At 39.8% G+C, this 17,595-nt stretch overlaps 1 protein-coding gene across 2 annotated transcripts; it reads right to left on the bottom strand.

Annotated features, from left to right (window-relative positions):
• Nucleotides 1-12,173: 12,173 nt before the first annotated feature.
• Nucleotides 12,174-17,475, bottom strand: PSMB9 (proteasome 20S subunit beta 9). Of its 2 annotated transcripts, none has more exons than XM_043591096.1 (6): nucleotides 17,259-17,475; nucleotides 15,358-15,425; nucleotides 14,212-14,346; nucleotides 13,422-13,551; nucleotides 13,037-13,178; nucleotides 12,174-12,481 (listed from the first exon to the last, which is right to left on the bottom strand). In XM_043591096.1, exons 1-6 carry the CDS (start codon nucleotides 17,286-17,288, stop codon nucleotides 12,354-12,356), a joined length of 633 nt encoding a protein of 210 aa, XP_043447031.1. In that variant the 5' UTR covers nucleotides 17,289-17,475; the 3' UTR covers nucleotides 12,174-12,353. The 2 variants fall into 2 exon arrangements, with proteins under 2 accessions (XP_043447031.1, XP_043447032.1); XM_043591097.1 differs by having other exon boundaries at nucleotides 14,212-14,343.
• Nucleotides 17,476-17,595: the final 120 nt, after the last annotated feature.

Here is a 17,595-nt window from a genome sequence, read left to right as displayed (position 1 = left end):
AGACAGTATGGTACTGGCACAAAAATTAACACATAAATGAATGGAGCAGAATAGAAAACCCAGAAATGAACCCACCACTATGTGGTCAATTAATCTTTGACAAAGCAGGAAAGAATATCCAATGGAAAAAAAACAGTCTCTTCAACAAATTGTGTTGGGAAAACTGGACAGCAACATGCAAAAGAATGAAACTGGACTACTTTTCTTATACCACACACAAAAATAAATTCAAAATGGATTGAAAACCTAAAAGTGAGAAAGGAAACCATTAAAATAATAGAGGAGAACACAGAGGAGAACCTCTTTGACATTGGCTATAGTAACCTTTATTTGATATATCTCCTGAGGCAAAGGAAACAAAAGAAAAACTATTGGGACTACGTCAAAATAAAAAGCTTTTGCACAGCAAAAGAAGCAATCAACAAAACGAAAAGGCAGTTTATGGAATGGAAGAAGATATTTGCAAATGACATATCTAATAAAAGGTGAGTGTCCAAAATCTATAAAGAGCATATCAAACTTAACACCCTCAAAACAAATAATCCAACTAAAAAAAGGGCAGAAGATAGGAATAGATATTTTTCCAAAGAAGACCAACAGATGACCAAAAGATGCATGAAAAGATGTTTGACATCACTAATCATCAGGGACATGCAAATCAAAACTACAATGAGATATCACTTCACACTGGTCAGAATGGCTAAAATTAACAACATAAGAAACAACAGGTATTGACAAAGATGCAGAGAAAGGGAAACACTCTTGCACTTTTGGTGGGAATGCAAACTGGTGCAGCCACTCTGGAAAACAGTATGGAGTTTCCTCAAAAAGTTAAAGACAGGGGCACCCGGGTGGCTCAGTCGGTTGAGCCTCTGACTGCAGCCCAGGTCATGATCTCACAGTTTGTGAGTTCGAGCCCCGTGTCGGGCTCTGTGCTGACAGCTCAGAGCCTGGAGCCGGTTTCAGATTCTGTGTCTCCCTCTCTCTCTGCCCCATCCCCACTCATGCTCTGTCTCTCTCTGTCTTAAAAATAAATAAAACATTAAAAAAAATTAAAAAAAAAAAAGTTAAAGACAGAACTACCCTGGGATCCAGCAATTGTACTACTAGGTATTTATCCAAAGGTTACAAGAATGCTGACTCAAAGGTCCACATGCACCCCAATGTTTATAGTAGTGTTATCAACAATAGCCAAATTACGTAAAGAGCCCAAACATCTATCAATCGACGAGTGGATAAGAAAGATGTGGTAAACACACACACACACACACACACACACACACACACACACACACACCGGAATATTACTCAGCGAACACAAAGAATAAAATCTCGCCATTTGCAACAATGTGGATGGAACTAGAGGGTATTATACTAAGTAAATAAATCTGTCAGAGAAAGACAAATATCATGTGATTTCATTCATATGTGGGATTTAAGAAACATAACAGATGAACACAGAGAAAAGTAAGGAAAAATAAAATAAGATAAAAACAGAGAGGGAGGCAAACCATGTGAGACTCTTAAGTATAGAGAACAAACTGTGTTGCTGGAGGGGAGAGGGATGGAGAATTGGCTAAATGGGTGATGGGCATTAAAGAAGGCACTTGTTGGGATGAACATTGGGTGTAATATGTGAGTGATGAATCACGAAATTCTACTGAAACCAGTGCTACACTGTATGTTAACTAACTTGAATTTAAGTAAAAAAAAAAAAAAAAAGAATAAAAACAAAAACCAAACCAAACCAAACCAAACAAAAAAACCAAAACCAAACAAACAAAACAAACCAGGCCCTACGATCCAGCAATTGCACTACTAGATATTTAACAAAGAATACAAAAATACGGATTTAATGGGATACATGCACCCTGATGTTTATAGCAGCATTATCTAAAATAGCCAAATTATGGAAACAGCCCAAATGTGCATAGACTGATGAATGGATAAAGAAGATGTACTATATATATATACGTATATATACATACATATATATACATGTATATATGTATATATATACATGTATATATATGTATGTATATATACGTATATATATAATGGAATATTATTATTATATATACAAATGGAAATCTTGCCATTTGCAATGGTGTGGATGGAGCTACAAAGTATTAGGCTAAGTGAAATAAGTCAGTTACAGAAAGACAAATACCATATGATTTCACTCACATGGGGAATTTAAGAAACAAAACAAATGATCATAGGGGGAAAAAAAAGAGAGAGGCAAACCAAGAATCAGACTCTTAACTATAGAGAACAAACTGATGATGGTTACCAGAGGGGAAGTGAGTGGGGGAAATGGGTGAAATAGGTGATGAGGATTAAGCAGTGCACTTGTGATGAGCACTGGGTGTTGTATGGAAGTATGGAATCACTGAACTGTACACCTGACTAATATTACACTGTGTATTAACGAACTGGAATTTAAATAAAAACTTAAAATTTTTGGTCTTGGGCACTGAGTGGCTCAGTCAGTTAAGCATCTGACTTTGGTTCAGGTCATGATCTCATGGCTCATAAGTTCAAGCCCCATGTCGGGTCCTGTGCTAACAACTCAGAGCCAGGAGCCTGCTTTGGATTCTGTGTTCTCCCTCTCTCTGTCCTTTCCTCATCGCACTCTGTCTCTCTCTCTCTCAAAAATAAACATTAAAAAGAATTTTTTTTGTCTTCTGGCAGAAATAATAGAAAACAACAATCTCAGAAACTCATTGGAAATGACTCTACTAAGTATTGTTGATTCTTGATATTGCAGATATTAGAATGAGAGAACAAACTTATGGGTTTAAGCACTGGAATTATAGGACTGCTTTAGTACACAGAAAAACCTTGAAAAAGCACAAACACATGGAGGCTAAACAGAAATGCTACTAATCAACCAATGGGTCATTCTAAAAAAATCAAAGAGTAAATAAAAAATAAATGGAGACAAGTAAAAATGAAAACACAATAGTCCAAAATCTTCAGGACATAGCGCAGGCAGTTTCTAAGAGGAAAGTTTATAGCAACACAGGCCTCCCTCAATAAACAAGACAAATCTCAAATGAACAACCTAACTTTACAACTAAAGGAGCTAGAAAAAGAACAAACAAATCTTAAAGCCAGTAGAAGGAAGGCAATAATAAAGATTATAATGAACTTAATAAATGTAAAAGAGACCAAAAACTCAATAGAAAAGGTCAATGAAACCAAGATCTGGTTTTTGAAAAGATAAACAAAATTCATAAACTTTTAGCCAGATTCATTAAAAAAAAGAGAGAGAGAAAGATGCGGGGTGGAAAATAAATGAAATCAGAAATGAAAGGGGAGAAGACTCCACCAGAAAATTTTAGAAGAACAAATGAATTCAGTAAAGTTGTAGGATATAAAATTAATATGCAGAAATTGGTTATATTTTTATATCATAATAACAAACTATCAGAAAGAAATTAAGAAAACAATTCCTTTTGCAATTGTATCAAAAAGAATAAAATACATAAGAATAAACTGAACCAAGAAGGTGAAAGACTTGTACTCTGAAAATTATAAAACATTGATGAAGGAAATTGAAAATGATAGATATAAATGGAAAGATATGCTGTGCTCATGGATTGGAAGAATTAATATTGTTGAAATGTCTGTATTACCCAAAGCAATATAGAGATTCAATGTAATCTCTACCAAAACACCAATGGCATTTTTCACAGAACAAGAACAAATAATCCTATAATTTGAAGTTCCTCAAAACATTAAAAATAGAAGTACCATACACGCAATTCCACTTCTGGGTACTCACCTAAAGAAAACAAAAACATTAATTTGAAAAAAAAATGCACCCTATAGTTATTGCCGCATTATTTATGATAGCCAAAATATAACATGAAAGCAACCTAAGTGTCTATCAATAGATGAATGGATCAAGAAGACATGGTCTACACACACACACACACACACACACACACACAGAGGAATATTAGTCAATCATAAAAAAAAAGAAATCTTGCCATTTGAGACAACATGGATAAACCTAGAGGGTAAAATAAGTGAAATAAATCAAAAAGACAAATACTGTATGATCTCACTTATATGTAGAATCTAAAAAACAAAACAAAATGAACAAACAAAACAAACAAAACAAAACAAAACAAAACAGAAATAGATTTATAAACACAGAGAACAAACTGGTGGTTGCCAGAGAGGAGGAGAGTGGGAGGATGAATTAAATAGGTGAAGGAGCTTAAACAGTACAAATTCCAGTTATAATAAATCACAGGGAAGTAAAGTACAACATAGGGAATATAGTCAATAATATTGTAATAACTACACATGGTGACATATGATAATAGGACTTATTGTGGTAGCCATTTTTTAATGTATATAAATGTCAAATTACTATGTTGTACATCTGAAACTAATATAATATTGTGTGTCAACTATACTTCAGTAAAAATAAATAATAAGACCTTGCCTTTGTCAAACACGCAACGAGGAAGTCTTTATGTCTGAAATCTAAACTGGCTAAATAAAAGAGACTATCCATCTAATGATACTGAATTAGAACATTACTGAAAATGTTCTGAAAAATCTTATTTATACAGGAAAAACTGCTCTAAAAATTAGAAATAAGGCAAAAATTTTGCTTGCTTGATTATTCACTCTCATACTTGAATACTTTCTCATAATTCTGCCTGATCACAATCTGGGTGTGTTAGGGATTGTAACTTGACTAAAAAGAACCCAGCCAGCCTTGTACTATTAGAGATTAATCTGTAGAAAGCTGATAAGGTATGATGGCTTTGCTTTTTCTCTGGTAAAGAAGATATGTCAAGGTTGTGATTTTATTGCTCTGTTGTACATTAACCATTTTGAATCTCTAACAGCAATTTTTCCTGACTACATTCATCTTGGTTTTGCAAATCTCTCTCTCACCCCCACCCTCTTTTTTTGTCTTTGAATCAAGTCTCTTTTATTCTTCCTGGGTCCTTCATTAATGAGTTTAATAAGACTTCAAAAAGTCCAAAAAAATACATTTCTCTCAGACTTAGGGTTTTAGAGTAGAAATGTGGAGACAACAGATGGAAGGCTCATTATAAACAGGACAAGACACCCCCCTGCACCCCTTCCCCCACCCAGACACAGAATATGTCTGATAAACCGCATCACTGCTGCTGTCCCACTTCTTCTAAACCTTGCTTTTTCCTCTGTTGTTAGGAACGGGACTTTACCACAATTGGTATTGAAGATACCTCCTCAACCACTTCTGTTCCAGGAACTTCTTTTTTTTAACCACTGTTTCCCCAAAAGCCAGTCTTCTTCTGTCACCTTTGTTAGTGAAACAAGTGCAGAGTGGACCTCCATTTCCTTCTGTTGCTCCATGTTGAACTGAAGTCATAGGTGGATGAATTTGATTGGTGCCCTAGCTTTAAAGAGGGCCTAGGGAATTGAGTTTTCTGATTTCTACTCTGGGGAGGGAGGACTCATAATGCAGGGCAAGTTTTAGAGTATTCTAAGGATTGTGGAATCCCATAGTCAGCCAGAAAACATAACTGTTGTCCATATATGGAATGTGAGATGCTGTGTGGAGGATCTGCCGTGAATAAATGCTTTGGTTCATGGGCTACATCAGTACCTCTTAAAGCCCAGTTAACCTACAGACTCTCAGGAGATAATAAAATGATTGGTTTTGTTTTAAGTCATGAAATTTAGGGGTGGTTTGCTACACAGCAATATATAACTGAAAGATACTTGTATGTATTTTTTGTGTGTCTGCCTTCTTCACTCAATATTGTTTCTATCAGATTTATCCATGCTATTGAATTATTAGTTTATTCATATGGATTTCTTATATAGGATTCCATTGTGTGAATACAGTACATTTTATTTATCTATTTACCATTGAGGAACTATTTTGTTAAACCATTTGAGAATAATCTGTGGACGTTATGACAATGCATCCATCAATAGTTTGGCATGTGTGTTTCAAGAACAAGGATATTTCTCCTACATAACCACAATACCACCAGCATCACCCCCAAGACACTTAAAATTGATACAATATTATCAAATACACAGTCCATATTCAAATGTCTCCTATTGTCCCAATAATGCCCCAAAGTAAATGTTTATTATTTTAAGCTGCTAAATTTTGGTGCCATTTGTTACACAACAATAGATAACCAATAGAGTGGGTATGGCAGGGTAATAAATAACTAATGCAATGGGTCTGCTTCTTCCAGCAAAGATGCTTGGGAGAGTGAGGATTCACAGTTGTCTGACTTCCCTGTATCTGTTCATATATTACCATGTCATATCTCAGGGCCCGAATCTTCCCAACTAGTGGCCTTACCTTAGCATAAGAGACACTATGGGGCTATACAATTAATACCTTTATGACCCTCATCTACATCTGTGCTAGGGTACAGAAGAAAAGGTATCCTTTAAAACTGCTACAGTGGTTTTTTAGAATTTCTCATTCATGTCTTGAGTTTGGATGAAAAGCTATTAATTTGTTCTTTTTTCTATGTATGCTCTCTAAGGCAGTCTAAGGCAGCTAGCCCATAAAGGTAGGGACAAAAAATCCTCAATGAAATCACTCAGTATTTCTTTGGTACCTAACTTAATCTAAAACCTGTTTGCATGTTACCTGGGATGTGAGGTCAGTCTGACACTTCAGTGATCTTTCATCTGTCCTAGTGGGTTAGCACCTAGTCCATTTCCTTCCTCAACATTCCCACCACATTTATCTCAAAGTTGCACCTTGAGCCATGTGATGGCTGATTTTGTGTCAGTTGGGTTAGGCTATGGTACCCAGATATGGTACCCAGGTACCCAGAGGACTCTGACTATTACATTTCCTAGAGAAAGCATTTCCCAGAGAAATCCACTCTCTTCCCTGCCAACACAGTTTAGATAAACATTGAATATCTGTACTTCATCTCTGAGTTTTTGAGAGCATATAGTCTGTATTACACATACCTATACTCCACACACAACTCTGTCATAAACATTGTTGGGTAAAGTTGAATATTGTTGAACCAATTTCCAATGCTTCTGAATAAGGTCAATGGAATTAAGACAGTTTTCTTCTTACAATGTTTGCCCATAACCAGCAGAGTTAAGAATTTGGTAAAGAGGACCAAAGATAATCCATATATTCTGGCTCATTATATAAAAAAGAGGATGTTTATTAGATTCTAAAAGACTTAGAATAAAAAATACATATTACTGGAGATAATTAATTGGAGAGAGATGCTGTAAATGTAGGGAGGAATCTAAGCTTTTTAAATTTCTATCTCCCCTGTCTAAATCCTGATCTTCAACTGAACAATTTATAAATTTTTTTTCAACGTTTTTTATTTATTTTTGGGACAGAGAGAGACAGAGCATGAACGGGGGAGGGGCAGAGAGAGAGGGAGACACAGAATCGGAAACAGGCTCCAGGCTCTGAGCCATCAGCCCAGAGCCTGATGCGGGGCTTGAACTCACAGACCGCGAGATCGTGACCTGGCTGAAGTCGGGCGCTTAACCGACTGCGCCACCCAGGCGCCCTCAACTGAACACTTTAACTATATTCCCTGTATTTAGTTAGATGGAAAAAATAGGGAATTATCGAATATTTGTCATGGAAATATAGAATAAATTGCTCTCAGAGCTATGATTTTCTTTGAGTCATTAATTTTAAAAAAATCTTACACACAAATAGTAGAATTATATTCCTCAGTTCATGGCACATGGTCATCACTGGTCCATACAAAATCTTCTCTATGTTTGTTACTATTTATTTCTTTTGATGCACGTTTCCCAAATTCCAGTTTCTTTCCCTTCACCAAAGGCAACCCTTCTCCTGTGTTTTGTATATATCTTTTGGGTATATGTATTCTTGAAAAATGTGTATTGTTTTGTGTGTATATATTCTTTATTCAAAGTGAGTTGCTTTGTGCTTAACAGTTCATTCTATTACCTTTTTTGTTCCTCCGCCTCTTTTAAAAATGTTTATTTATTTATTTTGAGAGAGAGAGAGGCAGAGAGAGAGGGAGAGAGAATCCCAAGCAGGCTCTGTGCTGTCAGTGCAGAACCTGACGCGGGGCTCAAACCCACTAACCATGAGATTATGACCTGAGCCGAAATCAAGTGAGATCATGACCCGAGCAGAAATGAAGAGTAGGACACTTAACCAACTCAGCCACCCAGGCGCCCTCCCCATACCTCATTTTGAAATCAAGATTATGCTAGCCTAATAAAATTAGCTGAACAGCTTTAATCTTTTTTCTATTTTCTGGAAAAAAGCACATATGATAGGAGTTGTATACTCTTTGAATGTTTGATGGAACTCACCTGTGAAACCATGTGGGCATTTAAAAAAATTACTTTTATCAGATGCTATTAGCAACTTTTTTCATTTCTTCAATATTTATTGGTATTCTCAAATTTTCATTTCTTGTACAAATTGCATTAGTTTAAATTTTTCTAGGAGCTATCTGTCTCATCGAAATTTTTCAATTTTCGATTTGATAATTATACCCTTTATTAAGTTTCATATCTGTAATATTTGTAGGCTATTCTCCCCTTTTCATTCCGTATGTTGTTTCTTCATTTTCTCTCCCCTTTATTCATCATTAGTCTTGTTCTAAATTTGAGTATCTTACAAATATTTTTTTAAGAAGGAGCTTTCGGTTTTGTGAATTTTTACTACATAGTTTTTGTTCTCTATTAAATTGCTTTCTATTCTTATCTTTATAATTTCCTTCCTTCTTATTGCTTTAAGTTTATTCAATCACTCTTTTTCAAAATTTTGGAGAAATTTTAGGCCATTTATATTTAACTTTTCTTGTTGTAATAAATGTATTTGAAGCTGTAAAATTCTGAGTATTGCTTTAACTGCATCTCATAAAATTTGATATGCAACATTTTTACCACCTAGGTCTAAACGTGTTATTTTCTCTCATGACTGCCTTTTATTTTTTAAAATGTCGTTGCCATTTATCATTTACTATTATTGTTATTTTTTAACACTTATTTATTTTTGAGAGACAGAGTGTGAGTGGAGGACGGGCAGACACAGAATGTGAAGCAGGCTCTAGGCTCTGAATGGTCAGCACAGAGCCCGATGTGGGGCTTGAACTCATGGGCTGTGAGATCATGACCTGAGCCAAAGTCAGACACTTAACTGGCTGAGCCACCCAGGCACCCCATGACTGCATTTTAATTCCACGTTATTCATTAATACTTTCTTAGTTTGCAAACTGTGAGAATTTTAGGTATCCTTTTGTTATCAAGTTCTACTTTTAGTATAATATGGCTATAAAATGTAGCTTTTTTCAAAGATACTGATACTTTGGAATCTACTGTAGTTTCCTTTAGGGTATCATGCATATCCTGTTTTTGCAAATCCTCTATGTGACTTGAAAATTTATTCATGTATATAGAGTTGTTTTTGTTGGATGGTTTCTTTTTAGTTAATTTTTAAAAATTGAAGTATGGTTGACACATAATGTTATATTAGTAGTGATCCCACAAGTTTATGTTATGCTATGTCCAACACAAGTTGTAGCCAGCTGTCACCACACAACACTATTACAATATCATTAACTATATTCCCCTGTGTTGTACCTTTTATTTATTTATTTTTACATTTAAAAAAGGTTTATTTATTTTTGATGAGAGAGAGAGAGAGAGAGAGAGAGACAGAGCATGAGCAGGGAGGAGCAGAGATAGAGGGAGACACAGAATCAGAAACAGGCTCCAGGCTGTCAGCACAGAGCCCGATGCGGGGCTCAAACTCACAGAGTGCGAGATCATGACCTGAGCCGAAGTTGGACACTCAACGGACTGAGCCACCCAGGTGCCCCAAGTGCTGTACCTTTTATATGAATCTTTTGAACCTCATACCTGATTTCCTTTCCTTCTTTGTTTTCACCACCTTGTAGCTCAGAGCCAATTGTTTTTTACCCATCTGTAGCTGGTTGATAAATATATGCCCTGTTAAACTGGCTCTCTGGGGAAAAAAATTCTGACGTGTAACATTCCTGGTTTCTGTAGAATAAATACTTCCAATCATGGCCAATGTTAAGATACCCATGGTTAACAATTGTCTTTCACAATTTCGTAATATTTTACAATTTGCTCTTGTTTGCCAGTCTAAGACAAATCCAGTACTCCATTTCTTTTCTTTTCTTTTCTTTTTTTGATGTTCATTTTTTAATATGAAATTTATTGTCAAATTGGTTTCCATACAACACCCAGTGCTCATCCCAAAAGGTGCCCTCCTCACTACCCATCACCCACTCTCCCCTCCCTCCCACCCCCCATCAACCCTCAGTTTGTTCTCAGTTTTTTTTTTTTATTAAAATTTTTTTTCAATGTTTTTTATTTATTTTTGGGACGGAGAGAGACAGAGCATGAATGGGGGAGGGGCAGAGAGAGAGGGAGACACAGAATCGGAAACAGGCTCCAGGCTCCGAGCCATCAGCCCAGAGCCCGACGCGGGGCTCGAGCTCACGGACCGCAAGATCGTGACCTGGCTGAAGTCGGGCGCCTAACCGACTGCGCCACTCAGGCGCCCCTGTTCTCAGTTTTTAAGAATCTCTTATGCTTTGGCTCTCTCCCTCAGAGTCTAACCTCTTTTTTTTTTTCTTCCCCTCCCCCACGGAACTGGAGAGTGTTATGCTCAGTGAAATAAGTCATACAGAGAAAGAAAATACCATATGTTTTTACTGTTATGTGGATCCTGAGAATCTTAACAGAAGATGTTCATTTTGTATTTTAGTTTGATCCCCTGGCTTTACTTATTTCCTGGCTTTATTTTTTCTCTGCCCCAGTTTCTTCTCTTCCTTCCCCTTTTTCAGTTGTGTCTGTCTCTGTGAACTGCTACAAGTCCTTTTTGGAATGAGGGACACAAGACACAATTCATTGGCCAATAAAGAAAAAGACAGCTTTCTAATTTTAAAAGGCTTAAATCTTAGTTCAGCCCTCAAAAAGTCCGTGCTGTGCCTCCCGTTTGTGTATCTCAGGGTCACTCGGTACTCGTGAGGGTTCCAACCTAGACTCAAGGAATCCCCTTCTCCAGCCAGCTCCCTCATGTGGGAACCTCCCTGCACTCTTCCCCTACACAGGGTTCCTTTTTTCCGGTTCCTCCATTCCTCCACCCAGAACAATGATGTTTCTCTAGGCAATTTAGGGCACTGCGGCTTTGCACCTGAGGCCTGACTTCAGGACAAAGCTGGGAGATGAAAGAGGGAGACAAATCCAAAACTACCCATGGGGAGTGTTCCCTCTCCAAGTTTTGGCTCTCCTCATAGCCCACCTGCTTTTGTCTACTGTTCAGAGTCCTTCTGCACTTGCTTTTTGTCTGCTTTCCAGAGTTTCTAGTTGTGATCAGTGGGAGAGATAGGTTCTTAAGCTATTACTTTAAACTTCAGAATAAATTAAATATCATGGCTAGAAAGAACTCAAGTCTCTACAATTTTAGATTTTTTTTTTCTCCTCCAAATGAAACACATACTCCCGAGGGCATAGGCTTGTTTTAGGGTACTTTGAATTTATATGTTAAGCCCGAGATCCAGAAAGAAAAGCAGACAGCAGCTTCCTGGGTAGCCTACTATGATTTCTGTTAAATATATCTCTTAACTGCTCACTTATTAGCAAGATGACATTGGATATCCAAGCCATATCCCACCTTAGAAGTAGCTCAACATCTTTACCTGACAGAAGAGGAAGTGAGGGCTCACAGAAGGGGAATAATTTGTCCTGTCACTTGGGAAGTGCATGGCAAAGATTGGGCTGTAAGTCGGCCTGTTTAACAACAGTTACTCAGGCATCTGGTAATAACTTCTTGAGTGTCAACCACTGTGCTGGCTAACTATTGCAGATTTCAAGGAAGACATGATATACGATGCTTGAGGGAATGGAAAGTTTCATATAGTGGGAGAGGAAGGGCATACGGTAAAAAAAAGAACTAAATTCCAGATTTCTGCTTTTGAATTTGCTTTGACTTGGGTCAAGGGACTAACCTTTTCTAAGCCTTCATCTGTCTGTAAATGGAAGTAGTAGTCTAATCCATGTAAGTTCTTTTGTTTGGGTTATAAGAGATAAAGTTTATAAGCATTTAGTGAATACCTTGCTCAGTGTTTTGATGGTTGTTATTGTTCTTTGAGACTCACAAATCATTCAATTTTAAGCAATTGTCATGTATTGATCTTTAATGTGAATGAACACATTAAGAAAGGGTATCTAACTTCTGGGAGGGAAGAAGCCCCCTCCCCTAACCTTCATCTCCTTGAGCACCCATTTTCCATTGACCATACCAGGTTCTGGTCCCAGACAGTTTATTACAAAATAAGGAAAGGAGGTCTGAGGAAGATTCACTTGTCATAGAATTTCGGCAGCTCATTACCCAAAATTACTTGATGGTCCACACCAGCAGCTGTAATAGTGGCCAGGTAGATGACACCCCCACTAGAGCCATCCCGGTTCATGGCCAGAGCGATAGCTGCAGAGGGTTTCAGGTTGGAGAGAGGGAAAGAGAATGACTTAGCCTCAGAAATCTCTTCCTTCCCATCCTGTCTATAAGCTTACTACCACTTTCAGACCTGAAAACCCATCTCCTAGGGACACATATCAAGTGGTGTGCTGGTAAACCAACTTAAAAAAATAAAGTCTTTATTGTAACATCTCCTGGTGTTGGTGGTCTCAAAACTCTCACCACAATGGATTTCAAGTTATGAATAGCTAAATAAGCAGCTTATGAATCCTTGAATATTTAACAATTGACTCTCATGAGCTAGCCCAAGCCCACTCTAGCACACCAGTGATTCTTAGAGTAACTGTATATTTTAATATGGGGTACTCAAAAAAATAGTCAGATCTTTGCCTTTGTTCTGAAGTCCCATCTAGTGTAGCATTGTCCTGCATTCTTTCACTCTCAAAAGTGTTCCAGTTTGGACATTAAATGGTCACTCATGTATTCCTCATTGTATTCCTTACTCTCAACTTCCTTCCTGTGTTTGAAAACCCTCCCCAGGCACCCTTCCACTTGGTTAGTTACCTTTGGTGGTGAAACATCTGCACTCCTCAGGGGACATGCCTGGTTTATATGCCGCATCCACATAACCGTAGATATAGGTGCTGCCAGAGCCACCGATGGCAAAGGGCTGCCGAGTCAGCATTCCTCCCAGGGTTCCGTACACCTAAGGGAGGTGTCCTCAGGTCAGACTATGGAAGCATCAATCCTCTCCTTGCCACTGAGACAGTCAGGGTGTCTCTATTCTGCAACAAAGCCCCACTGTCTCTTTTTCCCGTCCGTTGAGATTATACTATGCTTTTAAAGGCAGTGTCCTTGGAACTCATTGCTAGAATGACATATGACCTCTATCTCCCTCTCTAGGGTAGCGGGGAACACCAAGGGAGGGAGTACATTGGGAAAGACTCACCTGGCCCCCATCACGTTGGTCCCAGCCAGCTACTATGAGATGTGCAGACAGGTCCTCCCGATATTTATAAGAAATATTCCTTACCACGTTGGCAGCAGCTAGAACAAGCGGACGTTCTTCCAGTTCCAACCTAAACGAAGTGTTAGTAATAGGGCTCAATATAATTTCCAGACGTTCCACCCTCCTGTGCTGTTACCATGATCCCTGCCAAGGGACACCTGAAATCTGAAACCCATACTTGTAATAGTTCAAACGCCAGCTTCTCTCCCACATGTACAGGGAGACCAATCTCACACCACCAACTGTTAAGAAGATTTCAATGTTCCCCTCCTTTACTCTTTGTCCTACCCACCCATCCCCCAATTGTATAACTCTTGGCTGAAACGGCCCTGCCTCTATGGATAAAAGCAGATAAGCTTTACTTCTGCACCAGTGATCTTGGCTTCTCACAGGGTAACTGCCTGATAGTATGGTAGGCCACATCACCATCTTCTTTCTCGTTATTTATATTAGGATAGTGATTTACAATTTTCAAGTCATTTTCGCATGGATCATTTGATTCTCAAAATAACCATTGGGTGAGATAGGGTAGGTATTATTAATTATCTCCACTTTACAGATGCAGAAACCAGGTTTGGGATTCAAGTGCCATTTCAAAGATAATAAAAACAGGAGTCCAAACAAGAATTTTTCACTTTTCACTGCAGTGCTCCTGGAATAGGACACTATAGCGGTTTTCTGGTTGGGAGAACTCTAGTGATTGTGGACTGAGAACCCCAAAGCTTCATACCCATGGAGCTCCAGTTGGTAGGCGGCCATGTCAACCATGGCTTGGGCATCAGCAGCCGAACCAGAGAGAGCACAATAGATGTGTTGGTGTAGTGGAGACAGCTTGTTAAACACTCGGTTTACCACTGCCTTTCTGCTGGGAAGGAGTCAACAGTCATCAGCGTTAGTGTTGCCACAATTTTTGAGGTTAATCATCCAGTGTTTGTCAAATTTATTTGACAAGAGAACAGCCACCACAGAGTACATGAAATTTCATACTTGGATTGGAGCAGGAAAAAAAATCATCTCAAATTAAACAAAATATTGCAAGTAATGATCAAAATTAGACTTATTTTTCAGGCTTAGAGTTTATAATAAAACAAAAAATAGTACCTTAAGAATAATGTGCTTAAGCAATTTTTCTTTACTATACCCATCTAGAGGAAGTTGTGTGTTCTTTGGGACATAAAGTAAGCAATATTGACCTAATCCCATATACCCATTTCGCGTATGAGGAAACTGGTCAGGATGGAGGAGACAAAATTAGTTCAACATGTACCGGATGAGAAGCTAGGATATCTGCTTGGAAGATCCATCTTTTCTTTCCTTTCTACTTTATTTTATTTTATTTTACTCTATTTTATTCATCTCATTTCATTTCATTTTAGAGAGAGAGCATGAGTGGGGGAGAGCATGAATGGGAGAGAGAAACAGAGAGAGGGAGAGAAAGAATCTTAAGCAGGCTTCACACTCAGTGAGGACTTGGGGCTCGATCCCACGACCCTGGGATCATGACCTGAGCTGAAATCAAGAGTCAGATGCTCAGCTGACTGAACCACCCAGGTGCCCAGAACCATCTTTTCTATTTCTAAACATAGATGGAAGGAGGGACCCTGAAATCTTTGTATCCTACCTCCTTCTCATACCTTATTCTTATATACCTACTCCTGTAGGGACAGGCCACATAAGCATTCAGGCTCCTGATTCTCCTCCATGAATTCAGGGACCCATACACTTGCCATATATCTCATTATAGGGGCCTTTCTGAAAGGTTAACTCAATTTCTTCAAAGTTCTACTTTACCAGTCTCTTCATGAATGGGTAAGAAAAATCTGTTTTGGGAGCCATTGACATCCTTCCAGAAGCATTCACCTTGACGGGTACTTACCCTACAGACACCCGGGAGTCAGAACCCACCACAACACCTCCGTCGAACTCCACTGCCATGATGGTCGTCTGCGGAGATGTGGAGGATGGGATGTCAGAGCAGGAAGAGTCTTGATTCTCTCATGTTACAGATGAGGAAACATTCCCAGAGAGGGGAGGTGACCGGCTCAAGGTCATACAGTAATTTAGGCCAAGATGACTCCCAATACGGGATTTCCCTTCCATCTTCCCATTTTCTCTATCTCCTCTCCTAGCTGCAAGAGAAGGTCATAGCCTGGTCGAAAGAATCACATCCGTAGGTCCCAACCTTCCTAAGTAGAATCCTTCCCAACTATAAAGAAAGAGGTGGGATGAGGTTTTCAGAGGTAGACATTTGGCTCAGGGGGGCACTTTCAAGCACTGGCGCCCCAGTAATTGTGGTGCAAGGCAGCCCCACAGGTGAATTACTTCCACCACGTGTGCTTGGTGTGTGTGTGTGCAGATATGGTACGGACCCAACACAGAGCAAGTGACTGTGACCTTGGGAAACAGGGTCATGTCTTCTTTTGGCCCACAATTCTCTACCCCACACCCCCCTTAACTAGCTTATTAAACAGCAGAAAACATCAAGGGCCGCAGTGGTTAGCAGGGTCATGCATTAGTAAGGAGGGAAGCAGCCAGGAACATGAGATGATTTAACATGAAGCTTTCATTTAAGGATTTCTGATCAAGAGGTCAACAGTAGCTAGGGGAAGAGATCTGTACCGTTGAGGCGGCTTGTTGGGGGAGTTTTTCAGGTCAAGAAAAGCTGACTTTTTCAGGTCAAGAAAAGAAATTAAGGAAAAGAATTCAGGAAGGTGAAAAGAATAAAGCTATACGGTTTCTACTCCTGTTGAGTTGGAAAGAGCCTTAAAGATTCTTGGTTGGAATGAGGAGACTGAATCATAGAGGAGGCAACTGACTTATCAAGGTCACCCAGAGTTAATAGCAGACTGGGACTAAAACCCAGGTCTAACTCCCACCTCTTGTTTTGACTTCTGTTTCCTACTTTCCACTGCTCATCAGGCAGGGAGGGGAGATTTTCTACCCTATAAATGGTTTTAGTGCATTCTCATCACCCCATAAGTTACTCTGGACCCCAGGGCTATAGCCCTGAGTGTGCTTTCAGACATATTGACTTACCATGAAGAGAGGGCCATTGAATAAGGGCAGCCCTATTCTAGAGGTTATTTCTCTAAGACAAAGCTGCCCCCAAGCCAAGGGTGGTGGCAGTAGTTTGGGAGCAGAAGCCAGCCAGCCTTGAGCCTGGGCGGGCGGATAGGAGTGGGCAGGGACGACCCAGGGAAGGGAGCACAGCAGCACCTGGGCCAAGCAGGAGCCTTCGTGGATCACGCTGGTGAAGGGCACCACCAGCTCACAAGGAACCCCCATTATCAGGGCTGGGGGTATGAGTTACGCAGGGGCCAGTTTATCAAAGATCTGTGTGATGAGCTGTCCCTTCTCAATCAGTGCCCATATTCTCCTCTCCCAAGCGCGCTCCTACTTCACCCAGGGCACCATTTCTTCATCCATCTGCACCTTCTCCGACCCCCTTCCTTGATTTAACCAGCCCCTCTCTCTAGTCCAGAGTTGAAAGTGAAAGCGCTTCAGAGAAGCTTCCCCTCGACACTTCCAGCTAAGAGTCAAAGCACCTCCTTCTCCACCAGCGTCGTGCGCCTAGTCCTTTGCGGACCCCTTCAAGACCCCCTTCAGAATAGACATGCCCTGTATTCATCGCAGGGCATCTCTACAGGCACTGACTGGCTGCCACAAACTACCTTCTCACTCTGTTAGTCACCATACTCACACCTCAGAGCTTTCGGGGTCCCCCTGTCTTGCCACCTTCTCCACCCCTCTGCTAAACCTCTAGCACAGACTACTTACCCCAGTGTGGACCTCGCCAGACCGCAGCATCTCCGCGAGGCGCCGCGCTCCTTGCCGCCTGGGGCACTGGTTTTCTTCAAGTGACCGAGGGCAACACTCAGCCTATATAGCCCCGCGCCCTCACCAAGACCGCTAGGGGGCGCCGGGGTCCTTTCGGTGCGGCTTCGCACCAGGCGCTAACCTACTTAGGACAGAACTGCCCAGAGACAAGTGACGAAAAGGCCTGGGGTTAAGAAAGTCCCAAGGCTGGGGTAAAGAAAGTCCCGACAAGTGGGATCCGCAAGAGGTAGCAATGAAAGGAAGGACGAGTGTGCTTGATGGAGAAGGCGGAGCCTCA

The sequence above is a fragment of the Prionailurus bengalensis genome, chromosome B2 (genome assembly GCF_016509475.1).
Source record: "Prionailurus bengalensis isolate Pbe53 chromosome B2, Fcat_Pben_1.1_paternal_pri, whole genome shotgun sequence".
Lineage (NCBI taxonomy): Eukaryota > Metazoa > Chordata > Mammalia > Carnivora > Felidae > Prionailurus > Prionailurus bengalensis.
Note: the sequence above shows the minus strand (reverse complement) of the source record. Positions and strands in the feature narration are given on the sequence as shown.